General features: G+C 63.7%; 4 protein-coding genes across 4 annotated transcripts; 1 reads left to right on the top strand and 3 right to left on the bottom strand.

Moving 5' to 3' along the window:
* Positions 1-4,409: 4,409 nt before the first annotated feature.
* On the bottom strand, positions 4,410-7,633 carry EMIHUDRAFT_206121 (hypothetical protein; the record flags this gene model as incomplete). The annotated part of the gene is made up of 5 exons (XM_005777429.1): positions 4,410-4,449; positions 4,584-4,806; positions 6,285-6,324; positions 6,743-6,812; positions 7,407-7,633. The coding sequence occupies 5 exons, from the start codon at positions 7,631-7,633 to the stop codon at positions 4,410-4,412; spliced, it is 600 nt and encodes a 199-aa protein (XP_005777486.1).
* Positions 7,634-13,959: 6,326 nt separating this feature from the next.
* On the bottom strand, positions 13,960-15,632 carry EMIHUDRAFT_354180 (hypothetical protein; the record flags this gene model as incomplete). Its single annotated transcript, XM_005777430.1, has 7 exons — positions 15,069-15,632; positions 14,947-14,995; positions 14,787-14,853; positions 14,433-14,506; positions 14,219-14,284; positions 14,084-14,145; positions 13,960-14,002 (listed from the first exon to the last, which is right to left on the bottom strand). Coding segments are annotated over exons 1-7 (907 nt in total), but the record flags the coding sequence as incomplete, so codon positions are not given.
* A 490-nt stretch (positions 15,633-16,122) lies between these two features.
* On the bottom strand, positions 16,123-19,061 carry EMIHUDRAFT_354182 (hypothetical protein). Its single transcript, XM_005777431.1, has 12 exons — positions 18,800-19,061; positions 18,575-18,695; positions 18,421-18,498; positions 18,273-18,319; positions 17,936-18,197; positions 17,453-17,554; positions 17,111-17,211; positions 16,967-17,034; positions 16,808-16,834; positions 16,601-16,713; positions 16,385-16,457; positions 16,123-16,262 (listed from the first exon to the last, which is right to left on the bottom strand). Coding segments are annotated over exons 5-12 (603 nt in total). The 5' UTR covers positions 17,938-18,197; positions 18,273-18,319; positions 18,421-18,498; positions 18,575-18,695; positions 18,800-19,061; the 3' UTR covers positions 16,123-16,145.
* A 5,296-nt stretch (positions 19,062-24,357) lies between these two features.
* On the top strand, positions 24,358-25,529 carry EMIHUDRAFT_435245 (hypothetical protein). Its single transcript, XM_005777432.1, has one exon. It carries the CDS (start codon positions 24,379-24,381, stop codon positions 25,225-25,227), a length of 849 nt encoding a protein of 282 aa, XP_005777489.1. The 5' UTR covers positions 24,358-24,378; the 3' UTR covers positions 25,228-25,529.
* Positions 25,530-26,213: the final 684 nt, after the last annotated feature.

Raw genomic sequence — 26,213 nt, forward strand, 5'->3', positions numbered from 1 at the left:
CAGCGTGCCAAAGCTCCCCCAGCCCCAGCTCCGACGTCGCCATCGGCGTGAGGGCGAGGCTGTGGCCACTTCAACCGAGACGCTCACGGCGCGCTCGTCACCCAGCGTCGACGGGAGGCGGGTCGGTGTGTTGAGCCGCGTCACGCCCTCGCCGTGGCGAGGCAGCCCGGGGATTGGGTTGTAGTCCGGCGCCGAGCCGCACGACGAGAGCCGCCCCTCGCCGTCAATGAAGAGGCTGTAGTAGCAGCCTGCCGCCGCCGTCGCCGGCGGGTTGGACTCGCGAAGCAGCGCAGAATAGCACAGCCACCGCACGGCGCAGGTCTCGCCCTCGGGCTGCACTGGCAGCTCGAAGCCGCGCTCTTGCGCCCACAAGCGGATGCCCTCCACCGCAAGCGAGGCGTGAAAGAGATGGGAGACGGCCGCGACGCGAGCGATGTCGACGGGGCTGTCGCAGCGAGAGAGGACGCGCTCGAGGAGCTCCCTGGGGAGGTCGAGGAGGCGGGTCGGCGGCGGCGAGGCGGGCGAGCGAGCGGCGGCGGCAGTGGAGGCGAGGCGGCGCGAGGGGCGGCGCGGCGGGGTGGACATCGCGAAAAAAAGAAAGCAAAAACTCGAATCGAATTCTTGTGACAGCGGCGTGAGCAGTGCCGTGCAGTGCGTGTGCTATGTGGGGCAAGAATAGCGCCAACGTCACGGACACGACCGCCATATCGGTGCACGGCACGAACACGCAGAACCTGGTCGGCGATCCCTGAGGGAGGGTGTAGATAGAGGATGTAGAGTGTAGAGCGCTGTAGAGCTGTAGAGCTGTAGAGCGCTCTGGAGCGCTGTAGAGCTGTAGAGCTCTACATCCGCCGCGGGACGAAGCGCCTCCGTTGTAGAGCGATGTAGAGCGCGATTTTGCTGTAGAGTTTGTTGTAGAGGCTCTACAGCCAAACCGCCGGGAAGGCAGTGACTCAAAGAGGTCGAGCCGCGCTAATGGGGGGTCTCCGAGCTTACTGGAGCTCTGATGGACAGCCCTGACTATCCCTGACACACAGAGAGTCACTCCGACGGCACACAACACCCTATAACTGCGTCATGACCAGCCTGCCAGGTGTCGCCGGTGCCGCATTCGTCGCTGTGCTTCTTTAGCAGGCGGTGGACTGTCGGCTGCGAGGACGGTCGCATTTGCGCGAGGCGAGGAGAGAGCATTGTTGAGCGTTGCATGCGCCATGCCTCGCGCCAGCGCGTGCGGGAGCTCCTGGCTGAGCGTTGAGTCCAGGCAAGTTGCGCTGGCCACTATCACTACGCCGAGCCGAGCTGACGCGTCGAGGCGCCGGCCAGTCGCAGCCGTGAGGCATGCCATAGCAGCAGAGGCACCTGCCACCCATTGGGCGGGCAGACAGAAGGCCAGGGCAGCACTGGCAAGTGCAACGCGCCTCATGTCGGAGAGCGACCGTGCCTCGTTCGCCGCTTATGATGTAGAGTTTGTTGTAGAGATTTCACGTTGTAGAGCGCCTCTACATCGCTCTACAACGCAGGCAGTTCGTCACGCGGCGGATGTAGAGCTCTACAGCTCTACATCGCTCTACAGCGCTCTCCAGCGCTCTACATCTCTACAGCTCTACAGCGCTCTACACTCTACATCCTCTACACCCTCCCTCAGGGCGATCCATTCCCTCCACACCTCCGGGTATTCCTCCGTTCGGATGCATCGCATCGTCGCTTCCCAGCATGCTCGTTGCAGCCACTCTGGCGCACGCAGCAGTAGGTATGCGTTGAAGCCGTCCTTCCCCGTTCCCTTCTTGGCCTTGTACTTTGCGAGGGCTCGTTTGAAGTTCTCCCACGAGCATACTCTCCCCACCACGTTCGTCGTGTCGTCTCGTTCGTCTTCGTCCGTCCCACTCTGTGCGCCATTGTTGTCGCCGCCGCTGCCATCGCTGTTCTGCGGTAGTAATTCTTTTATTAGCGTCGCCATGACCCTCGTCGCTACTGGGACGGCCCTGAGCGTCCGCTCTCCGTGTCTGGCCGCTGCCGCCCTCACTGCCGCGGGCTCCTCGTGCGTTATGTCCGGTCCTTGTTGTGGCGGGGGCGCCTTCTCTATGATTCTCGTTATCTTCGCCGTTCGTGCGGTTCTGCGTCCCCTCGCTCGGTTTAGTATCCGGAATACGTCTCTCGCGGTATCAGTCCTCTTGCTTTGTGTCGTCGTTATTACAATATTAGTCGCTCCAGCTCATGTACCGCCGCTCTCCCACCGCTCTCTCCGTCGAGTCCATCTTCTCAAGTCCCAAGTCGTTTGACGTTTGCTCATTTTTTGCAGATGGTGTCGGAGAAGTTTACATTACCTTACCTTCTAGTCGCTGTCGCGGTGTCGGCTCGGCACGAGAAATCCGCAACCAACAACAGGGGAGGTCTGGCTCGATCACTAAGCCGAGCTGACAAGGTCTAGTTCACAGGCTGATCAAAACAGCCGCCGTCGTCCGAGTCCGAATCCTTTGCGTCCGCCTCCGCCTGCGACGCGTCCGCCCGACTCTCCTCCTCCTCCTCCCGCTTCACCACCGCGTCGGGACGCGCGCGCGCGTACGCTAGCGCCGCCTCGACTGGCGTGCCAAAGTGACCAAGGTGCGTCCGCTTGGAGCCGACCTACGGGAAAGGTCCGGGAAAGGTCCAGGAGAAGCCTAGGGAGAGCAGGCGGCCCGCGGACACAACGACCTGGTACGACGCGACGAAGGGGAGCTTGCGGCTCTCTGACGAGACGGCCACGCCGCGGTAGCCCTATGGGACGTGCCAGGGACGTGTCGGGGACGTGTCGGGGACGTGTCGGGGACGTGGCAGGGACGTGTACCCCCTCCGCACGACTCGGGTGAGGGGCGGAGGCGGGGCTAGGGTGTGGGGCGGAGGCGCGGCTAGGGCCAGTGCTAGGGCGAGGCTGACGAGGCCAGTGAGGGGGGAGCGGGGGGTTTGGGGGGAGGGGGGGTTGCTGAGGCTGCTGCAGTGGCGCATCTGCCATGGGGGTGGTGTGTGTGTGTGGTGGTGGTGGTGGGGTGGGGTGGGGGGGGGGGTTCGCACCGTCCGCGCCGTCGCACTCAGCTGCAAAGTCACGCCCTCTGCCTCAGCGACGCGCGGGGCCTGAGGTACGGTCATGTGAGGCCAGGTGCACTTCTCCGCACACACTTCTCCGCACAAGGTGGTGGGGCAAGGGCCAGGCTAGTCCCTCGCGGCTACACGTCTAGAAGACAGGAGCCCGACGGCATTGAAAGATAGTGGGAGAAAACGTGCGTGCGTGCGTGCGTGCGTGCGTGCGTGCGTGCGTGCGTGCGTGCCTGTGCCTGTGCGTGTGTGTGTGTGTGTGTGTGTGTGTGTGTGTGTGTGTGTGTGTGTGTGTGTGTGTGTGTGTGTGTGTGTGTGTGTGTGTGTGTGTGTGTGTGTGTGTGTGTGTGTGTGTGTGTGTGTGTGTGTGTGTGCCTGTGTGTGCCTGTGTGTGTGTGTGTGTGTGTGTGTGTGTGTGTGTGTGCCTGTGTGTGTGTGTGCGTGTGTGTTGTGTGTTGTGTGTTGTGTTGTGTGTCGCGGGGCCTTGAGCAGCGACTCAACGGCGGCCCACGCGCCTACGACGAGCGCACCACCGGCGATCACCACCGGCGACCAGAGGCGGGAGTGGCGCACGCAGAACTGCGCGCGCGCCGCCCGAGCAGTGTCGTGCTGTGCACAGCTTCCGCTTCCGTCGCGGAACGCCACCCGCCCCTCCGCCGCCGCCGCCATCCTCGCCCTCGCCGCCACCCTCGCCCTCGCCGCCGCCCTCGCCGCCGCCCTCGCCGCCTCCCTCGACCTCGCCGCCGCCGTCATCGCCGTCGCCGCCGCCGCCGTTGTCACGGCCGTCGTCATCGCCCTCGCCGCCGCCCTCGCCGCCGCCGCCGCCGCTCGCCGCGCCGCTAGGTCGCAGCTCCGTGTCCTGCCCCCCCTCCCCCTCTGTTGCGGCGCCGCGGCCCTCGGCGCGCGCGGCGTCGCCCGAGCTCTGCCCGCGAACGCTCTCTTCCCCACCACCCTGTCCGCGCATGGGCGTGGCCGCAGGGCCGAGCGCCGCGTCGACCTCGGGGCAGGAGTCGACCTCGCCGCCGCCGCCCGCAGCCCGCCTGCCGGGAAACAGCCGAGCTGCAGCCGACCTGCAGCCGAGGTTCAGCCGAGGTGCCGCCGAAACATAGCCGAGGTCCAGCCAAGGTGCAGCCGAAGTGCAGCCGAAATGCAGCCGAGGTGCAGCCGAGGTGCAGCCGAGGTGCAGCCGAGGTGCGGCCGAAGTGCAGCCGAGGTGCAGCCGAAGTGCAGCTGAGGTCCAGCCAAGGTGCAGCCAAGGTGCAGCCGAGGTGCAGTCGAGGTGCAGCCGAGGTGCAGCCGAGATACGGCCGAGATACGGCCGACGGCAAGGCAGCTGCGCGCTAGCACCATCTCTCGACTCGAGGCTTCCCTCCGTCGCCTCTCGTCTTGAGGCATCTCTGCGGCGCCGTCTGGACAGCGGCGCGGCGAGGCAGCTCCGAGATGGCAGCCGAGCATGCCTGCCCCGCCGCAATCCGCAAGCGTTGCACAGCGGCTCCTCTGCTCCGTCCTCCCACCGCCACTTCGGCGTCCGCGTCGCGCCGCAAGCGACGCAGCGGCAGCGCCCCTCCTCCTCCCGCGCCGCGCGATCGTTGAAGACGCAACCGGCGCACGTGCCGCAATCCTCCAGCAGCAGGCAGCCCTCGCAGCTGCCGCAGCTCCACGGCCGCTGCCTCGTGCGCTTCTTCTTCCGCGACGGCGCCACCGACCCGTCGGCAAACACAGCACCCGCGTCCCCGCCTGTGGGCGCGCCTGTGGGGCAAGTTCCAAGAAGGTTCCGAGAAAGTTCCGACAAGGTTCCGGCAAGGTTTGCGGCGGCCCCGTCGCCTTCGCTCCCGCCTTCGGCCGCCGCGGCGTCGCTTCGCGGTGTGTGCCCCTCCTACGTGCATTATACGCCAGCCTCGGGGCGGGAGGACGGTATCGTGCGGTGTGTTCAGAGCACCGCGTGAATAGGAGGGTTACGAGCACAGTGAGTACATCACTGCCTTCTGACTGCCGTCGCTAGCTCTCCCATCTCGACTGTCCGTGCGTGTGCGTCTTTGGCCCGCGGCTGCGTCTTTGCGTGAGCACAGCGGAGTGCGGCCGCATGCAGCTGAATACGTGTCCTCAGCTTCTAGGGTGGGGTGGGGGGGGGGTCGAAGTAATGGACCCCAAATCCTCAGCTTCTAGGGTGCTTCCAGCTGGGGTGCTTCTAGGGTTCCTCTCCTTGGCCGCCTCGCGCGCGTACGCCACCGCCGCCTCCGCCGCAGTGGCGTACGAGCCTGTGGACATGTCTCGGACATGTCGAGGACGTGTCGCGGACGTGACCTCCGCCGCTGTGGCGTGGGTGCCGAGGTGGCGTATGCCCGACTGGGAGATGCCTATGGAAGAGAGGGGGAGATGTGGGGGAGATACGGGGGAGATATGGGGAGATGTACCCGACTGGGAGATGCCTATGGAGCAGGCGGCGACACGAAGGTGGACGATGGCTAATAAAGAGGTGCCCCCCCCACCACTGGGGGAGATGCCCGCGAGCTGCAGCTGCGCAGAGAAGGGGCGGGGGCCGAGCTGCCGGCCCCTCGGCACATTGACCCGCACGCCCAAGTAGCCCGTCTCGGACCTGTTCACGGCCCGGCGTGTGAAGAGCGGGCCGGCTCGCGACAGCCGGCCCACAGCAGCGCCGTCTCGGACCGGCCGCTAAGGTGTAGCTTCAGCCCCTCCGCCTCCTCCACCACCGGGGTCTGCAGCAGCGCCCGCCGCGCCTCCGCCCTCGCCGCCGCCGCCTCCGCCTCCGCCTTCGCCGCCTCCGCCGCCGCCGCCGCCTCCGCCTCCTTCGCCTCCGCCTCCTCTCCCCCCTCCCTGTGGGCCGCCGCCTCCGTCGCCGCCCGCCCTCGGCGCGCCTGCTCGAGCTCTGGGTGAGGTGGGGTGGACAGAGTGCGGCGGGGGGGCGCTCTTCTTCCGTTTCTGCGGGAGGTGGAGCTGTGGGAGGTGGGACTGCGGGAGGTGGGACTGCGGGAGATGGGGTGGAGAGAGTGCCTGCTCGAGCGCCCGCGCGTACGCCACCGCCGCCTCCATCTTGGTGGCAAACTGGCCGATGTGCTGGAAACCCCTCCGCTTCCCGCCCCCGCCCCCGCCCCCGCCGCCCCCGCCGCCCCCGCCGCCCCCGCCGCCCTTGGCGGCGACGTTGAGCTGCAGCTGCGCCTTGAAGGGGCGCGACACGCTGCCCGGCCTACGTGTACCATACCCTCCAGAGTCTCGAATCCAGTGCGGTGGCCGGGCCTACGTGGAGGAGACGCCAACCTCGGGGCGGGAGGACGGCATTGTGCGGTGTGTTCAGAGCACCGCGTGGAGACGAGGGAGGCGAACACAGTGAATGCAGCGGCACACTAGAGAGAGGCGTGTCGTCTAAGCATTGTGCTTCTAGGAGGCCGGGCTTGATGTCGACGCCGCGGTAGCCCGTCCGGGAGCGCGAGCTGAGGTGCAGCGCCACCTACGGGTGTGCGTGGGCGTGTCGTCGACGTGTCGTCGACGTGTCCGCGCGGCGACAAGCTCATCGTCACCTAACCGGGGCGGGGTGTGCGGACGCGTGTCCTGGACGCGTCCACGACGTGTCTGCACGAAGAGGCGAGCGCGGCGGCCACCCCGTCCGGCGACACATCTCCCCATATCTCCGCATATCTCCCCATATCTCCCTCACCCCGTCCGGCGACACGGCCACCGCTGGCGCCTGCAGCTCTCGGAGCACGGCCGGCGGCAGCCTCTCGAGCCTACACACACAGGTAGGGGACCGGTGTCCAGGGGACGGTCCAGGCAGAGGCCACTGCCAGCGGCGGGCGAGTCTCGGGCCTACACAGAGGGGACCCGGTGTCCAGGGTCCGGTCTAGCCAGAGGCCACTACCGGCGGCGGGCGTGTCTCGGGCCGGAGCAGCGACTGCAGCGACTTGCTCTGCCGCCCCGGGACGCTCGCCGACGTCTCTTCCGAGCCCTCGCCGGCAGCGCCCTCGCCGCGAGCGCCACCGCCGGCAGCGCCCTCGCCGCGAGCGCCCTCGCCGCCAGCGCCCTCGCCGCCCTGCACCCCGCCCCCTCCCTCGGCGTCGGCGGCGGTGGTTTGGGCGGCGGCGGTGGTTTGGGCGGCCGTGGCGGAGTCGTCGATCAAAGCGGCGGGAGGAGCGTCTGGAGAAGCGAGAAGGGCGGCCGGATTGGCGGCGGGAACAGCGGCCGCAGCCGCCGCGAAGCATGTGGCGGGAGTCGAGGCTGCGGCAGCAGATGCGGCAGGCGAGGAGGTCGAGCGGTGTCCGCCGGAGGCTTCAAGTGTGCTGTGTGCCTGCGCGCTCGCCCACCGCTCGGCGTGTCGCAGCCACCGGGACAGCTTTGCGCTCAGCTCGGCGAACGTGGTGCCAGACCCGGCCAGCACGGCTGAGTCAGTCTCAGAGAGTCGGGCAAGCGAATCGCGCACGAGGCTCAGAGCGACTCTGCCCTCGCCGTCGCGGTACGGAAAGAGGCGCTGCTCGCGCAGGAGGAAGCGCGACGCCGTGAGGGCGCCGACGTCGATGGTGGAGAGAGGGGCGTCGCTGTAGCTCGCCGCCATTTTTGGCGGTTGTATGCGCGCGGGTAAGGGCGGGGTTGAGGCCGGGCGGGGGGGGGGGGGCGTCAGGAGCGCGTGTGTGTGTGTGCTCCACCCATACCGCGTTGGGGTCCCAGTCGTTGGTCGGACTGTGTTTCGCCTTCCTAGCAATGTGTGTCGTATCAAGAATACTCACTCCCTGAACGAACCGGCGGTGGAGCACGAGTTTCACTGCGAGCATTTATTGGCGGTTGTCGGTTCCGCCCGGTGTAAGTGGGGCGGGTTTGGTGGTGCGGGGTCCCCCGCTGTCGCCCGGGGTCGTGCGAGGGGTGGGCACGACCAGTAACCTCCCCCGGGGTGGGTGTGGTTTGGGCTAGTCTATACTCGAGTAAGTATCCGAGGTTTTCCTCTCGCACCCCGTCGGTTTTCCTTTCCTTTTTTCTCAACAACACCCTCTGTTTTCCCTGGAAATTTCCGGAAACGCAAAGTGCTGGGGACCCTCTGTTTTCCTTTTTGTTTGCCGGAAACCCTCGGACAGGCCAAGGTGTGGTCGGCACGAGCCCTGAGCCCTGGCCTCGACACCTCGACACCAAACCTCGACACCGACTCGACACCTCGACAACCCATGCCAACTCGACAAACTCGACACCCCTCGACACCCCTCGACACCCCTCGACACCCCTCGACACCATCTAGGCTGAAACCATGCTCGTCCGTGTCAAGGTGCCAAACTCGACACCTCGACACCCCTCGACACCCCTCGACACCCCTCGACACCGCTCGACACCGCTCGACACACACCGCTCGACACCGCTCGACACCGCTCGACACCTCTGATGATCCTAACACAGCAGAGACGTAGACCCATTGGAGTCACAGAGTTAGAAATCAGGGTTGCAGCAGCAATCAAACTTGGCTGGCAGTACTTTCATCCTGAGTTGCAGCCTCTCAAGTTCTAGCTCAAGTTGCAGCTCAGTTGCACCCTTTTAGGTTACTGGGAGAAAAGAGTTGTATGTTGATGGGCTGCAACTGCATCCACCTGCCACCTTGGACACCTCGATACCTCAGACGCCTCTTGACAACACTCGACACCCGCTCGACACCCGCTCGACACAAACAACACCTGGCAACCCTGTCTGCACGTCTCGCGCGCGCGTGAACAGGGCTCCAGGCCCCAAATTACGTGTGAGTGTTAGAGTTGTTTGGTATTGCTAAAAATCTCTCTCTCTCTCGACACCCTCGACACCCTCGACACCCTCGACACCCTCGACACCCCTCGACACCCCTCGACACTCCTCGACACGGACAAGCATGGTTTCAGCCTCGACAGGCCTCGACAGGCCTCGACAGGCCTCGACAGGCCTCGACACCTCTATCCCTCGACAGCAGCTCGACACCCTCGACACCGGGCCTCGACACCTCGACACCAGGGCTCAGCACGAGCCGGGGTCGTCCTCCCGATGGGCGGGACTAGCACACCAGCCGTCTTCCACATTGTCCCTCGGGTCCCCCCGGTGCTCCTAATCCTCTTTCGTACGTCCCAGTATGGAATGGACTATGGTCTATGCGGCAAAGCGCCTCGTTACATTTTTTGGCGGGGTTTGCACGCAAACTTTTTGCAACTAGTCTCCCGCGTTTCCACATAAGAGTATCATAATATTCAACTGTAATTCCAACTCGTCGGTGTACGGTGTTGTGTGCGAGCCCGAAACACCCGTCTACATCAAGACAGCTACGGGATAGGCCCGCGCCGTCGTCAGCGGCGCCACCGCCTCCCAAGTGTTCGCTGACGGGTCGTACCGCTCCACCGAGGTGAGGTCGTCGTCGTTGTAGCCGCCCACAGCGTATAGCTTGCCGTCGAGCACCGCCATGGCGGGAGTAGACCGCTCGACCGCCATCGGCGCCATCGCCTCCCACGCATCCAAGGCAGGGTCGTACCGCTCCACCGAGCTGAGGAAGCCGTCGTAGTTGCGGCCTCCCACCGCATACAGCTTGCCGTCGAGCACCGCGACGGCGAGATCGTCCCGAGCCGCCATCATCGGCGCCACCTCCTCCCACGCGTTCGCTGTCGGATCGTACCGCTCGACCGAGCTGAGGCGGCCGACGCCGCCGCTGTACCCGCCCACAGCATACAGCTTGCCATCGAGCACCGCCACGGCGTGTTCCTGCCGCGCTGTCGCCATCGGCGCCACCGCCTCCCACACGTTCGTCACGGGATCATACCGCTCCGCCGAGCTGAGGCGGTCGTCGTCGTCGGTGTAGCCTCCCACAGCGTACAGCTTGCCGTCTAGCACCACCACGGCGTGAATAAACCGCGCCTCCGCCATTGGCGCCACCTCCTCCCACGCTTTCGTGGCAAAGTCGTACCGCTCCACCAGGTTGGAAGTTGCGTCGTCCATGTCCAGGCCGCCCACCGCGTAGAGCTTGCCCTCAAGCACCGTCATGCCGACATTCGCGCGTTCCGTTGGCATCGGCGCCACAGCCTCCTCCTCCGACTCATTCGTTGACGGGTCGTACCGCTCCATCGAGTTGACAGTCCTACCCTCGCTGTCTTGGCCGCCGAACACGAGCATGCGCGGCCTCTCGCGCTTCTTCAGCGTCTCCTTCCAGCCGCGGCGCCACGCGCGGCACGTCCCCTTGACGGCGTGCGCCGTGGTCGGCAGCTGGGCGAGGATGTGCGGGGCGAGGTCCGGCGAGAGGAGGACCTCGGAGAGCACCCACTCGGGCTGCTCCACGAGCCGTGCGGCGTGCTCCTCCGCCACGCGCATTGCGGCGGCGCTCCAGAGGGGCGCCTGCTCGTCGATGAAGGCGACGAGCTGCTCAGGCGAGAGGCCAGACAGGCGGGCGCCGATGCGGTGGGAGGCCATCGGTGTGTGGGGCGGGCAAGCCTCAGCACGCTTTCTTTTTCAGTCTCTCTCTCAGTACATACAGTATAAAAGTCCATGTGTTTGTCGGGCAATGGCGCGGGCCCCACGTATTTTCGGAGGACTTGCTCCAGGCAGGGCTCTTGCGCCGGCGGGAATTCGCTTTCTTTTTCAGTCTCTCTCCGTCAGTGATTTAGCTCTTACATTCCCGGAGGAGGAAAGAAAGAAAGAAAGAAAACAGACAACCCAAGGGAGGGATGGGAGGACGGCACGCCGCCACCACACAGGGATTTTAAGGAGAGGAGTGTGGTGCTAGCCGTCGCCCACCCTAACCCGCGCCCTTTTCTTTCTGCCGAGCGTTTTCTTCAAATCAAGCTGCCACCACCATGGCGCGGGCAAGCGCAGCCCGTATTTCTTTTCCGAAGATTTCTTTCGGAGCGTCAGGGTTCCTGACTCTAATGTTTTCTTTTTTTGAGCGCCTAGCGCTCCGCCCGGGTGTCTTTCTTCCTCCGTAAAAACACCGCGCAAAAAAATTCTTTTGCCCGAGTGCGAGTCTGACAGGTAGCGCGTTTTGGGACGTGACCCACATGAGTAGTATTCATGGATTTGAACATAAGTACAGGTACTCACGCATGCGCCAGACGTACTCGTGAGTATGAATACTCACTGCGGTGGTACTCATGAGTTGTGTACTCACGTCTCACGATGCACGTGTATTATGAGTACTGCTGCTGTTACGTCTTCGGTCCCCGCGGGAAGCCCCGCGCATAGGACAACAACGGCAACGCGGCGCCCGCCCGCCGCCTCTGAGCACTGAGGGGGTCGGCCCCCCTAGTCTGAAAACAAAAACAAGCTCGAAAACAGCCAAAACCAGCCTGCGAGAGAGGCACTGCGCGCCGCTGACCTCATATGTGGGGATGTGTGCCGACACCAATACTGATCTAAAACCTGGAAACCCTTGTTCAAAGCCGACCCTAAGCGCCATCCTTCCTGCTCTCACCTGATGCTGCTTCCCCGCGCCGCCTCCAGCGTCCAGGCCTCCTTCCTTGGCGCCCTTGCACGTATTTTCTACTCCCAGTGGGGGGGGCGGCCCCCCGGGCCCCCTGTTGTTTTCTGTTTTCTGTTTTTCAAAACGCCCGCCCGCCCGCGCCACCCCGAGGCGGCTCGGCCCCCCACAGACCGAGAGATCACAATTACGGGACACGGCCCTAGCGTCTCTCTAAATAAATAAATAAAAACGGACACCTCTCTACTGTGAGATGGGTAAAAAGGAACAGGCCCCCGCCCTTTGCGATCTTTGTGCAGGGTTCTTTGTGGGTGTGGTCGTCTACTCTATATACGGCTTTACGACGAGGCGGTATATACGGCGCGCGCCCACTCGCTTGCTTTTTTTTCGCTCCAGTCCTGCGGATCTTCATAGTAGACCGGAGGGCTACGAAGCCTTTCACACTCCAAGGGGCTGGCGCGCGCCTAACCGCTACGACCTACTGGGCTGGGTTTTTAGGCATTGTGGGGTTGGCTCTCCCATCGACCCTCATGACCTCCACTGCGGTCTCTGAGATGGACACCAGTGGGTGTGGGACCACAGCCAGGATACACTCGAAGGCTGGGTAAGCAGTAGAGGTCGATACTCGGCGCGTCCCACATGGTCTGTGTCGCTGTCGGCACGCTGTCGACAGGACGTCGAGCGACACCGGTGGCAGTGCCACCCAGGAGTGGTCGGGCGGTCTCCTGTCATGAGAGAGCCACCATGTGATCCGTATGATGATTCCTGACAACCGCCTCAGTCAACTTTCGTCACAGTTCCCGCTCTGAGAGGAGCTGCGGGTCAGCTCGACAGCTGGAGCTGTGTCGCCGGCGTGCGGCGGCCTGCCTCCGGAGGTGCCTCTGAGGTGGACATTTTTTGGTCACCGTGAGAGAACGCGTTTGAATTTTCACTCCGGAACTTCAACTCCGCACGCGCACCGGCCAGGGCTACAATAGTGCCAGTGAGGCGAAGGCGCGAGTCGGAAGGCCGCGACCGTGATTTGGTCCCTCAATTTACCTACAATCGCTGTGAACCCAGCCACGTACGTAACGGCACAGCTGAAAGGATCTAGGAGAAGGATTTCGTTTCCAGAGCGGATTCTAGCGACTTCTTGCCGAGAGTCTCCTGGGATCGATCTCACAAGCGTCTTCTTGAGCGCAGCCCCCCCAAAACTGGTAGAAAAGGGCGGGCTGACCACGCACATACACGCGCAGCGAAGGAGAGCGAGCTGTTGCCTCGCTCGACGCTCGCTCGCCCTAGAGGCCGAGCCAAGCCGCCAGCTGCCTCCGGACCGCCTTGCGCGCTGCAACCACCGACGGCTGGTCGGTGGGCAGCGACGGGTGCGTCCAAGCGTGGTGGGAGGCGCCCGAGACGAGCAGCGCGGGCAGCTCCGGCGAGAGGGGCGCGAGGATGGAAAGGCCGTGCCACGGGTCCACGTCGCCTAACGCGCAGCGGTGCCACATCAAGAGAGGAGAAGAAACCCTCGCGACCACGCGACACGTCGCCGTCGCCGTTGGCGTACAGGATCCGCGTCGCGTTGTGCGGCGGCAGGTCGGGCCGGCTGCCGCCGTAAAAGGCGTTCGTCTCGGCGATGCGCCGCGCGATCTGCGGCTGCGAGATGGCGTACTCGGCGCAAAACGCGTCCTGCGTCGGCAGGAGGTCGAGGCCCTGCGTGAAGAAGCAGCGCGAGCCCTTCTCGCACGTCTGGTAAAAACCGAACTCGCTGCACGTCTGGTAGCCTACTCACAGCTCTTCTGTTCACACCTCTCCTGTTCACAGCCGAACTCGCTGCACGTCTGGCAGCCCCAGTAGTCGAGAGACTCGTGCAAGCTGCGCTCCGGCGTCTCCGCCGCCTCCGCCGCCGCCGCATCGTCAACAGACAAGCACCCGTTTGCCTTCGCGCACTGATACGCGGCGACCTCGGCGCCGTCGGGCAAGCCTTATGCACCGACACCAGAAGAGTAACACGCTGTGGCCCAATGACCATCACAGTCTCCCGCGCCGTCGGGCAAACCCCCGGCCGCGACGCAGCTCCTGACGCAAGGCTCGTCACCGCCGCACTTGAAGGCGCAAGCGAGGACGGAAGCGCACTGTGCGTCCTTCTCGCAGCGCGCCACCTGGCCCGCGCAAACCCGGAGGGGTGAAGGGACTGGTAGGGGGGAGGAGGCAATCCTCGGGCAGCAGCGCGACCTGGCCCGCGCACTTTTCCTTGACGCACTGCTCCGGATCCACCACGGGAGCGACCGCAATCGCCTCCGCCGCCTCCGCCGCCGCCTCCGCCTCCGCCTCCGCCGCCGCCGCCTCCGCCGCCCGCCGCCGCTGCGCCCGCGCCTCTCCGCCTTGGGCGGCCTCGCCCGCCGCCTCGGGCGCCGCCTCCTCCTCCTCTGCGGCGGAGTAGAAGCCGTTTGCGAGGCCCGCGAGGCGCTCGAGGGAGGAGCGGTTCTCGCCGCTCGTGACGACGTCACAGACCCTTCCGATGGAGCAGCCGTAAGAAAGACACGCCTGCGGACCGGCGATGCACCAACAGAGTCACACCGGCAAACGGGGAGGAGGAGAATGGTGCTACTCCTAAGCAGCCGCGCCGGGTCGTTGGACTGGGCGGGGAAGGGGGCGACGCCACCGCCGGAGAAGCGGAGTTGGTTCGCCTCGCTCTCGAGCCTGGAGTGGCGAGGAGTGGGCGGTGAGTCCGTCCACGGGTGAGAGCGGCGCTGGCCCTGGCTCGCTCTCGAGCCAGGAGGGCTGCCGGCCGCGCAGCTCCGAGAAGAGGGCGACGAGGGAGGCGCGCCTTGCAGTGTGAGGTCAGGCGCGGTAAGGCTTGCAGTGTAAGTCAACCTTGCAGTGTCGCCAGTCTCGTCACCACCAGGGCCACCGCCACCACCAAGCGAGTGAGTCGGCTGCTGCTACGACGAGGCTACTGCTACGACGAGGCGCGCCCGGAGGCGGAGGAGAAGCGCCGCCCGACCTCGGCGTGGCCTCGTGCGATCGCAGCCTTGCAGGCGGGGGAGCCTGCGCCGGGAGCTATTCATGTTATGTTAGGGTTAGGGTTAGGGTTAGGGTTAGGGTTAGCCTGCGCCGGGAGCTATTCATGTTATGTTGTACTCCTTATGTCGCATGACCAGGAGCTGTTTATGTTATTAGAATTGTTACGTGGAGCCTGCCAGGAGCGCGCCAGAGTGAGCGCAAGAGGCGGCGGGACAAGAGAGCGCAGCGCGGTTGGCAGGCAAGACACTGAGCTGTGATGTGCCTCATGTTGTGTTCCATTGTGTTACAGGCCGGGGGGGAAGGCCTCCGACGGACGGCAGCGCATACGCGTCTGCGACGAGGTCGTTGTACTCGGTCATGTCGAGCTTGGCCTGCAGCAGGATGTAGGGGCCCTGAGTCTTGTGTAGGGGCTCTTTTTTCTTGTTGCTGTTCTGCTGTGTAATCGGCTCATGTAGAGCCCGCGCCTGCACCGGCGCCGAGGAGGAAGCGGAGGCGAAGAAGAGGCGCGGGTACCTAGCAGCAACAGTCACAACCGTGATCAAAACCATCGTTGTTCCTGGTAGATGAGTAATGAAGAGGCGGCTGCTTGATCCGCGCAAACGAGGCGAGCATGCCGGGGTACGACCCCCCGAAAGTGACCCACTTGCTGGCGGCGCTGATCCCGAAAGCGGAGGTCGCGTGCCGCTGGAAGGTTGCGAGGTCGGCGAGCGCCTGCCGCGAAGAGAGCCAGCGCAGCGGCTTCTCGTCCGACGGCGAGTACGGGCAAGCGGACATATTGTGGCAGCCATAGTAGCGGTGCTCGACGGCGAACATCAGCGCCCGCGTCTCGGAAAGCCACTCCACAGCGTTGTTACAGTGGACGCTCGACACGACCACCGAGCCGTCGAGAGCAGGACCCTCTCCGCCCACGCAGAGGAAGACGGGCGCGCCGCTCCCGGGCGTCCAGAACGTGGCGTTGACGTAGTAGGCCTGCTGCCACTTCGTCGTATCGGTGATGTTGAAGTGGTCGCGGCGCGTCTCGAAGAAGAGCGGCTTCGGGAAGTGTGGCGAGTGGACCGGCGCCGCGCGCAGCGTGTGCGGTGGCGCGTCCGTCATCGTGCGCAGGATCGGCTTGTGGGCTTGGGCAGCGAGCATCAGCGGCGAGCGTCTGTGTCGACCGGGTGTAGGCCTGCGTGGGGACGAGATGTTTTGTTTTTCCGTGCCGGAGGCGAAGACCGCAAGTAGAGCTGGGGCGCTCCAGCCGCGGTGGCATTGTACGGCGCCGGCGCAGCGCGAGGGTGGGCAGCATCCTTCCGGGACGCGGCGCAGTCGCAGCGTGCAGATAGAGTCGGGAAGGAAGGTCGTGGCGATCGATCGCGTTTGTGTTGTCAAGAGTTGCGTCGGTCGAAACTCGGCGTTACGACTCCTTACTCCGATTAGGTCTGGAGCGTTTGCTGCCCCCCCTGCGCGTTGAACGGTCCTTGCTGTGACTGTTTGACATGGACAGCAACGGCAACCCCCACTCCGTCGCCGCGGCCCGGGTCCCCGCGGACGCGGGCGGACCGGGGACAAGGTGTGGGAAGACGAAGAGCAGAGAAACAAGGAATCAAGTCCAAGAAGGGAACTCAAACAAAGTATGTGAGAACACTTGTTTCTTTCGTGAGAGTGTTCCAGTCAAAGGAGCCTACGTAATGGACTCGGACCAGCCCAGCACCCGCTCAACCACCGGCCTCGCGATCTCGGCCATCCTCTGCTGGCCCTGCACGGACGGGTGGTTGCACCCGCCGACGTTCGCGTCGACCTGCGTGCGCGGACGTGTCACGGTTGTAGAATGAAGCTGGAGGTACGGCGACTGCGAGTGGAGAGGATGCGAAGCACAAGAGCGTCTCGACACGTGTGTGGGGGGGGGGGGGGGACGTGCGCCTCGTACAGGCGCTGAAAGTCGAGCGGGTGGATGCGGAGCGCGCGCTGCGCACCGAGAGCGGCGAGGGCGTCCCTGACGGAGGAGGAGGCACGGGCAGGTGACGAGGGCCAGAACGGCGACGCGGGTGCGACGAAGTGGCGTCGATGGAGGAGGGGGGGGTGAGGGCAGCGGTGGCAAGGGCTGGGGTGGCGAGGGTGGCGGCGGTGGCAGCGCGCCAGATGTCGGAGCAAGGGAAATACTCGCCGCGGTGGTCGCCGCGAGTGCCCATCGGGCCGCAGGCAGCAAACACGGGCGGCGGCTCGGCCGCGGTCACGGGGGCCGGGGAGACCTGAGGGTGACGGGCGAGGGGACGGCACGTAGTACCACTGTAGTACCACTGAGTTCAGAGGCCCGGTGCGCAAGGGCGAGCGGTGAGGGCGGTCCTTGGAGGCGGGCCGCCTCGAGTCCGCCTGTCGGGGACACGTCGTAGACGTGTCAGGGACGTGGCGTCGAGGGCGCCGAAGGCGGGTTGCGTGTGCAGCAGCCCCACCCCAGACTCTCCGCTGCATCCGGGCTACAGCCGTGCATCCCGGCCAACGTACCTCCGCCGTGAGGTTGAGAAGCAGCTCGACGTAGGCGGCCGCAAAGCTGGCGACGCTCATCTCGTGGCCTATGGACGTCGGCTTGCCAACCAGTCACGGCCGCGAGCCAGAGCGTGTGTGGAGGCGGACTCGCGTCGCGCGTGCCCGGCGTGAAGTCGTTTGTCCCGAGGTGGACCAGCAGAGCCGAGGGGCGCCACGAGGCGGGGAGGACGTCGCCCGCGCCGGGGACGCCGCCGAGGAGGGACCTGGGCGGGGAGGGGCGGTCACGGTGTGAGATCCCGTCTCGGTCTCCGGATATGGAGCGCCTGTCGCCTGGCCAGCAAGGGACCTCCCTGCCCCTCCTCCGACGGAGCAGCTGGCGATGGGTTTCGTCTCTCTGAGAGCACGACGGACCGCGCCAGCTCGTCGAATCTCGGCGCATCTCAGCTCAGGGCAGTTCTCGGCGAATCTGGCGCGTGTCTCAACAGCGTATCTCGGCGACGGTACCGCGCCATCTGCGGCATCGTGCGGTTCTGAGGCGAGTCTGCCGCGTCGTTGAGCAGGACGCCGATGCCGCTCCAGGCGACCGAGTGGAACTCGGCCTCGAGCCTGAGAGAGCAGAGGGGCGAGAGCACAAGGGCTGGAAACCCTCGAAATGGACGGCGGTGAGTGGGTCAGCGAGGGCGAGGGTGCAGCCTGCGCCCTGGCTGTCGGACTGGCGGGTGATCTTCAGACTGTCAGGCACTGTCAGACTCTGTCGGGTGCCTCTGTCAGACCAGCTGTCGGGTGCTGCCAGAGCTGTCGGGCACTGTCAGGCGCTGCTGCCAAGCTGTCGGACCAGGGCTCAGTGTGCAGTGGGACGCGCGTGTTGCGCCTACCGGGGGGGGACCGTGTGGCCTTCCGCGAGATCACTCGAGACCACCCGAGATCACCCGAGAGCGCGTGCTGCGCCTGCACCCCGACACACGCTCGGCATCTACGGCGTGGCACATGCGCGAGAGCACCACCCCCCAAGCGGCGCTGTGGTCCTCCCCGTCGTCGCACGCGCGGTCGTCGCCCCCGCCTCTAACGCCTGCGGGTCGCGGCAGGGGCGCCTTCGGACAGGCCGATCAAAGAAGGTGGCCGGGCGGCGGCGGCGGCGAGGTGAAGGCAGCGCGGTGGGTCGATCTGTCTCATCGGTGCTCGCGGTTGGGGTCGATCTGCTCGACCGGCGCCCCAGCCGACAGTGATGCTGTCGCCGTAGAAGGCGAGCCTACCCCCGTCGTTTTTCTTTTTTGCGAGGTAGTCCGATGTGCGAGGGCGCCGCTCGGCCGCGTGGAAGGTGCACCGCCGCCCCTCGCGCCAGGGCAGCGCGGCCTCGGAGAGGTCGGAGCCCTGCGAGAGGGAGAGAGGCCGCGGTGTGTGAGAGGCGGGTCGGTGGGCAGGAGAGGGCCGGGGTGCTCAGAGAAAAAACAGACAAGCCGGCTCAGCCTCACCTCGTCGAAGATGAGGCCGCCAAAGATGGCGGCTCCGAAGCTGGGGCACCAGTCGCAGGGCGGCCTTGCGCCACACGCCTGTGCGTGTGTGTGCGGCGAGGGAGGGAGTCGGGGTCACGGCTGAACTCCGGGATGGGAGGGAGAGGATCCGCGCCTCGGTCAGCTTGAGGACCATCACGCCTCGCGGCTCGGCGGACAGACCGGAGAAGAGCTCGTACGAGCCGTAGTGGCCCCATGCAGTCTTACGGCCAGCGCTGGTGAGGATCTCGCGGTGGCGGCGGTACCTGCGTTGCGGATGCCTGTCACCGGTCGCGCCGCTATGGCACTCGGAAACACTGTTTCGAGTCGAGCGCCGTCCGGGTGACGTGTTGTGCAGTGGCGGCGGTGCCTCGTCAAGTTGTCGGGCCCGCTGAGGAGCACCGCGTAGCGGTTGGTCCGAGTCTCGTTGAGCAGGATGGACGCAGATGTCGTGCTCGATCGGAATAAAATGCTCACGCCGGGCCAATCAAAGCGCCTCGCAGAGCCGTGGCCGACGAACCGACCCGAGTAGTGCAGCAGCGGGCTGCTGGCTGGCACGAGAATCACAGGCGAAATGCCCTCAGGAGTGACTAGGGCGCGCATATGAGACCTGGGTAGCATATGCTCTGAGGTCACAGTATGGGCATATATACTACCCGACCTTTGCCGGAAAAAGAATTTTATTTTTGGGCCGGGCAGGAAAAAGAATTTGCGCTCGGTGAAAAGAATACAAAAAGACCCTCTCTCAAACTACGCATGGAACTGGCGCGCACTGAGGAAAAAGAATTTTATGCGGAAAAAGAATTTTAGGATTAACCAACAAACTAAAAATAAAACTCTCGAGAAATGGCAGAGCGAGAAAGAATTTCTCTGCGGACAGTGCGATTTTTAGTTTTCCGGATCATGGAAGTACTGAGTACTGCACAAGCTATGTAACGCCGCGGGTTTTGCGCGTGCGCCTTCTAACACTTGGACGGCTCCGGCCCTTGCATCACCGTCCCTTGCACCCTCACGTTGGATACGCGGAACACAGAGGCAGCCAGCCCGCTCTTGTCACCAGACGGGCACTGCCCCTCCGCCGGCGCCCAACCAAACCACTGCGACGACACGATGGCGGCACCAATTGACCCCATTGTCTTTACCACCACCGTGTTGGATTGCTGGGACGGCGCCACGTTCCAGTTGTTGTTGACCTGGCCGTCCAGAGTCAGCAGCAGGGTGCCATCCAAGTCAAGGGCGGCGTGGACGTGGAACTTACCATTGCTGGGCAGGCCCAGTCCGCTGCTGCAGCCCCATCGGTCGCAGTTGGGGTTATTTGGCGTGCCGTCAGTGGCGAAGGTGTGGATGGTAGTGGCCATGGCGCACCGGCCGTTGTTCTCGACAAAGTCCATCTCCATGCAGCTGGGCTTGCCGGACGGCGACTTTTGGATGTCGCAATAGCACCTTTCGCCGCAGTTGGGCTGGCTCGTGCTGCTCGTGTACAGGTTAGTGTTCACCTCCGGCGCCACGCCAGTAACGTCCATGTCAAACGCAATGTACCCGCCCAACAGATTCCACGACGCCTTGGACGACACGCGCGCGTCGCCGCGGAACGTCCACCCCCCGTTCTCGAACGTCACGTCGCCATGCTCCTCGTTGATGTCGCCGCGCTGCCCGTCGGGGCAGTACAGCGTGCCGTTGGAGCCGTTTGGGCCGGGGTGCCCGATGGGAGGCCCGTAGCTGTCGTCGGGACTGCTACCTCCGAGCAGTGTGGCAAACTCCGTGCCGCGTGCGGTCGGCCGCTCGCTCTCGGCGGTGCCCGCTGTGCCAGCAGCCTGCGTTGGGTGGCCGTGGGTGACAGTCGCGACCGCGGCGAGAGCCAACGCAGTCGCGTAGCACCTCATCACAAGAAGTTGTTCCGCACTATAGCGCGTCCGAGAGGTGTGCGCAGCGGCGCCGCCAGGCGCCCGCCCCGGCGGTGAACGAGCGTGACGTTTCGTTGTTGTTGTTTTGCGCTTTCTTGCATCTTGGAGTTTGTTTAAATTCTTGGAGGAGCTACGAGCTGTAGCACGCGCTCCCAGTCCGCACCTGTGTGTCGTCGGACTCAGCGTCCTTTGCTTTCCTTCTTTCTGTCTGTATTCTGATTAACAGCTACACATCAGGTTTAATCATGGTCGTCAGCCTGCACTGCCTCAGCTTTTGCTCCTTGGCCGCGGCGCAGACTTCCGCGTCCCTCTGCTTGCGGAACACCGGCATGCAATGACGGCACGCGCTCGCGTCGGAGACGTAGGTTCGAGTGGCGTCGGAGCTGTTGCAGCAGCTCCACCGCGACTCGTAGCACGAGAAGCATCCGTGCAAGCCCCGCAGAGGTGCGGGCGAGAGGGCGGCCCGAGCCCGAAAGGGCCCGCCCTCGGCCTTGCTCTACATGGTAACGGATAAGAAGAGAAACCCCCCCGACCCTCTCTGCTACCCTCTCTGCTACCCTCTCTGCTACCCTCTCTGCTACCCTCTCTGCTACCCTCTCTGCTACCCTCTCTGCTACCCTCTCTGCTACCCTCTCTGCTACCCTCTCTGCTACCCTCTCTGCTACCCTCTCTGCTACCCTCTCTGCTACCCTCTCTGCTACCCTCTCTGCTACCCTCTCTGCTACCCTCTCTGCTACCCTCTCTGCTACCCTCTCTGCTACCCTCTCTGCTACCCTCTCTGCTACCCTCTCTGCTACCCTCTCTGCTACCCTCTCTGCTACCCTCTCTGCTACCCTCTCTGCTACCCTCTCTGCTACCCTCTCTGCTACCCTCTCTGCTACCCTCTCTGCTACCCTCTCTGCTACCCTCTCTGCTACCCTCTCTGCTACCCTCTCTGCTACCCTCTCTGCTACCCTCTCTGCTACCCTCTCTGCTACCCTCTCTGCTACCCTCTCTGCTACCCTCTCTGCTACCCTCTCTGCTACCCTCTCTGCTACCCTCTCTGCTACCCTCTCTGCTACCCTCTCGTGACGACTCCTCTGAGCAGATTCGAACTGGCGACCAAAAGCTGAGTGAGGTGCCGCCACTCCCCCATGACATCATTTCCTGAATTGCCCACCACCCACCCAGGGCGGTAGGCGCGCTAATAGAGAACCTGAACTAAAGTAAATTGAATGAAAGTATAAAGAAGAAGATCAACAATCCAATGTACCATGTTTCATTCAAATGATTTTCATTTAAAAAATAAATTTGAAATTTTCAATATCATATGCTTAGTCGGCTTATCACACAGTCGCTAGCTTCCTTGTTAGCTTGCTAGTATGTTTGATATTCATGTGTCAATCATTGTAACATCACACTTCTAATCCTCTATCACATCCTCTACCACTCCCACCACCACAGCTAGCTGTGGTGGTTCCGAAAAACAGGTGCGCGGGACCTCAATCCGCAACGGTAGCGAGATAGGTGCTCGCATATACTATATGCGAGCACTATCGCTAAAATCTGGCAAAATGAGGCCACAGCCCCGCTGATGCACTGTCTGCTAGCGGGCAGCAGCAGCACGGCTCGGCACCGCGCTCGGTGGCGTTTTGCTGACCTCAAACGTCAAAGCACAGCGTTTCGCGATGGCTGAGAGAGAGCTGTGCGCCTGTGCAATCCACGCGCACGCTACCAGCGGAGGATGGTGTGCTGCTTTGGCGCGGTGCTGAGAGGTACGCGCGGCGCTGCAACTACAGCGCATAGCTCTAGGCAGCACCTCGAAGTCGACGTTCGTGGCGATTCGCGTCAAGCGGACCGGCTGCGAGCCAGGTGGGCTACGAGCGAGTGCAACCACGACGGCAGCTGTCAATCTCTGAGACACAACAGCTGCCGTCGTGATTGTCAAAGATGGTGCGTTTGGCAAAGCAGGTCACCAAACGCGAGCGATCGAGTCGGCGCCGGCGGCTCGCGTCTCGCGTCGAATAAGAATTTGACGACGGGCGTTCTGCACGACACGGGGCACGGGACTCGCGCGCACTGGCTTTGAAAGAAAAACACTTTTCAGTGAAGAATGTTTGTCAAGGAAACCGAGTCACCACGCACATCTACTGACACGGAAGTATGCACACTGTTCCAATATGAACATCTTCAGAGACGCGCTACTCAACAAGTCCTCAGCTACTAACAACATGCGGCAGATCAGCGGCCGTCGGTGGGGCTAATCCTTGTACTCAACTGGGTGATCTAGTAAGGCATGTCGAAACTTTTGTTGTTGGTCAGCAGCATGTTCGGATGCACCGCCAGCTGCGCCTGCTGCTGCGCAGCGTGCCTGCGGAAGCCTTTGTCGCGGTACTTAACGATCCGGTACACGAACTGCTTGACAGTGTCCTCGAGAGCGGATGCCCACTCATGCGGCGACATCTCCTCAAACGGCTTTACATCGGGAGCCTCCTGCGCCAGGTTGTTCAGGTGCGCGTAGACGAAGTTGTTGATGTCGAACGCATATGGCGTGTACGCAATGATATTCCCGAGAAGGCAGGTGCGCGTGTGCGCACTGCAGTCAAAGACAAAGCCGCCGCCATTGGCGTCACGCGCACGAAGCGCCACCTGGCATGGAATCAGGTCGAAGTACTTCGTCGGGCACGCGGAGGCGTCCGAGTGATGGTTCACCTGGTGCACGACTTGAATGCGGCTGGGCGGCTCGATGCCGAAGCACCTCATCATGGAGTAGTACGCACGGTCATCCGGTTGCGTCGCTACAAAGGTAGGTCGAATGCCGATGGCCACCAGCTTCTGCGGCAGCTCTTCCGGCAGCTCTTGGCGCAGTGCCTTGCGGCAATTCCCGCTGTTTCGATACGCTCTGGCACGCGCCCTCGTCCACGTCGCAGGCAAGGGGAGTTGGAGTCCGGCGCGAGCGGTCTGGTCCCACATTGCGAGAGCATCGATCACTTTCCCCTTCGGCACCGTGATATCCTTGTGGCGGAAGTGTTGCTGTGTCGCCAGCACCTCCTGCATCGCTTTCAAAAATCGCTGACGAAGCTGCTGCTCCCAGAGGAAGATAGCGTCGCGATCGACGACAGTGCCGCTATCGAGTGGATCGGTCGGGTAGTACCTCGACTCCGTCTCGCAGGGCCTGTCAGAAGAGGACATGCTTAACCTGCAGACAGCTGTTGTGGACGAGAGCGTGTCTTCGTCTCACCCCTGGATGGCGAGCGACGCCCAACCTGATGCCTGTGTGGAGGACGACATCCTCGACGTGCGCGACGTGCTCGCACGCGTGCAAGGGAGCATCAACACGTTTGAGGAAGGCCCTCCGAAGGTGCACGTGGCAATCGTGCGTGACAACACTGAATACTTCGCAATTGCGTGGCAACTCAGCCTGCAGCACAATGCCACCCTGCGCCGTCACCGCCGAGAGCCAACTCCCCCGCCCCCTACCACGGAGGCAGGCTCGGGCGCGTGTGCTGCACACGAAGATGCCCTTCGAGCCGCCCGGCGAGGACTTTAGCCACCCTTGCTACGTTAGAGCGCGACGATTGTGCTCGCCACATAAGATCTGTCCAAAATGGTGTATGAGCATGGCCGTGTTTAATCTCAATACTTGAGTAGTTGGCTGTTAGTCAGTATGATATAGCTGTATGTGCCGACGTCGGTTGCTCGGCGTCGTGTTGCGCCGCTACTGGAAGTGCGCGCATGTGCAGTTGATGTGTGTAGACGATCGTTCACTACCTGTAGGGCTTGGCACCGTCTCCTGCTAGCGGTCCCTTTCGTCGATACCGGCTCCCTCCCCCCCCCGGACCGGGACGCCGGCGGTCGAGTCGGGACACGCTGTGGTTCAGACGTCCCCCCCCTCGACGCAGTCGAGTGACTGACATGAATAGCGAGGAGAAAGTGTCCCCGACATATCACCACAGACGCAGCACAGGGGCTCCAATCCTGTCCGCCGGGGCCTCGTCTAGATCCCCACTTGGCGCGCCCCGGAACCCTGTGTGAGAGCCCAACAACAACTCACGTGATGGAGATCCAAGTTGGCCAAGCCGTCGAGCTTATGGCCGTGGAGAACGCTGGTCTCGACATCACAGGCAAGCGCGGAACGGTGACGGAGATTCAGAGTCACGGACTCGTCAGCGTTTCGATTGATGGCGGTGGCGACGTCAGCGTTTGGCCAGAAAACCTCAAGGTCGTGTCCGGTCCGGCGGCGGCAGCGGCGGCAGCAGCGGCGGCGGCCGGAGCGAGCGCTCAAATCAGAGTCGATGCGGTGCGCAGTCACAGGGCGGCGGCCGCCGCCGCGATCCCCGGATTCGCGCAGATTCTCGCGGAGGCGACGGCGACGGCTGGCGGCATTGACGCAGTGGACGGTATGCTCGCTCAGTGCAAGGCGTTTGAAGACCAGTCGCTGGAGATGCACCGCGGTGGATCCTCCGCTGCGGACTGCCTTGCATGGCTGGACGCGAAGCTTCTCTCGATGCAGCTCGAGCCCGACGCCTCGGCCGTGTGGCAGGCGTTCAACAGCATGGTGGAAGACCGCAAGGCTCCCATCGACGTCGTCTACCTCGAGCACCCGACGATCCCAGGGTGCTTCGCCGCAGTCGTTGCGAAGGGTGTGAGCTTCGAGGCGATCCAGCAGGAGTTCAAGAGCTCACTCGAGCTGAGCGTGGACAAGGTCCAATACCACGTCAACGGCACGCGCCACGTCGCGTTCGACTCCGCCGGCCTCGAGCTGATCTTTGCCGCTGCGGCCAAGGAGGGCAAGACGTCCTGCACGCTGCGCCCATTCGATATCGCGGCGACGCTCAAGCAGAGCGGGGCGGAAGGCAGCGTGCGTCCGCCGTTCACCGAGGCCTCCCAGCAGCCGATCGACTGATTGGTCGAGCGCCGCGGCGGCGTTGGGGCGGAGAGGGAAGGGGCAGACCGCCAGGGGACATCTCTGTTTGCGCATCCCCCGTACCAGGCATGTTGAGAGTCGAGAATGCAGCCGGCGCGTCGAGGACCGCTGCGAGGAGCCTTTCGCTTTTGCGGCCCTCGCACGCCTGTGGGGCAATCGGCAGGGTCAGGCGGCAACAGGGGCCGTGTGCGGAGGCGAATGAATGCCAGAATGGTTGAGTACAGTCGCACCGCGGCGGTGGTTGAGAGCGGGTTTACGTTGTGTTTGAAAGCGTGCTGCCCACCACCCTGCCCCCCCTGAAACAAAGAACCCCCTCAACAACCCACGGGGTGTGGAGCTGGAGGGTCGGAGTTGTCAGTTGACCAAGGGGTTGTGCGCCGGGCCCTCCTGCTCGGCTCCAGCCGGTAGACAAGTCTTGTCATCAACAGAGTAGATGGATCTGACCTCGGAGCCGATGTGACCAAGCGCTGGTAGCGTGGTTTAACCTCACACCCATGGTCTCACAGTGTGCCGGCAGTCGCCGAGCAGTGTCGCTCACACAAGCCGCAGCACAAGTGACTGAGGGCCAGTGAGGGCGAGCCCATCGCTGTCACAGCTGTGGCAGCCGCACAGTAGGCTGTGTCAACTGTGCAGAGTGTGTGAGCAGCAGAGGAGCTGCTCTCCAGGCTTCTGTCGCAAAGAGCTGCATGCCACCGAAAGCGCTGGCTGTCGAGGTTCGCCGAGCGCGGCGAAATCCGGGGACACCGTCACCGACGAGCGCGTTGGAGTTTTCACTCCGGACAAAGACGGCCACACGCACACGAGCTGCGGCCGTGTGGCCGTCATAGCGGCGAGGCGCGGGACCGTCTGTGGCGAAGTGGGTCGCGTCCTCCGATTTCCGTCAACCCAGCATCCACACCCTCTATCACCGTTGCGGTGGTGCTCGTAAATCCGCTCGCAAAACTTGAGAGCGCCCACTGCCACGT

The sequence above is a fragment of the Emiliania huxleyi genome (genome assembly GCF_000372725.1).
Source record: "Emiliania huxleyi CCMP1516 unplaced genomic scaffold EMIHUscaffold_26, whole genome shotgun sequence".
Lineage (NCBI taxonomy): Eukaryota > Haptophyta > Isochrysidales > Noelaerhabdaceae > Emiliania > Emiliania huxleyi.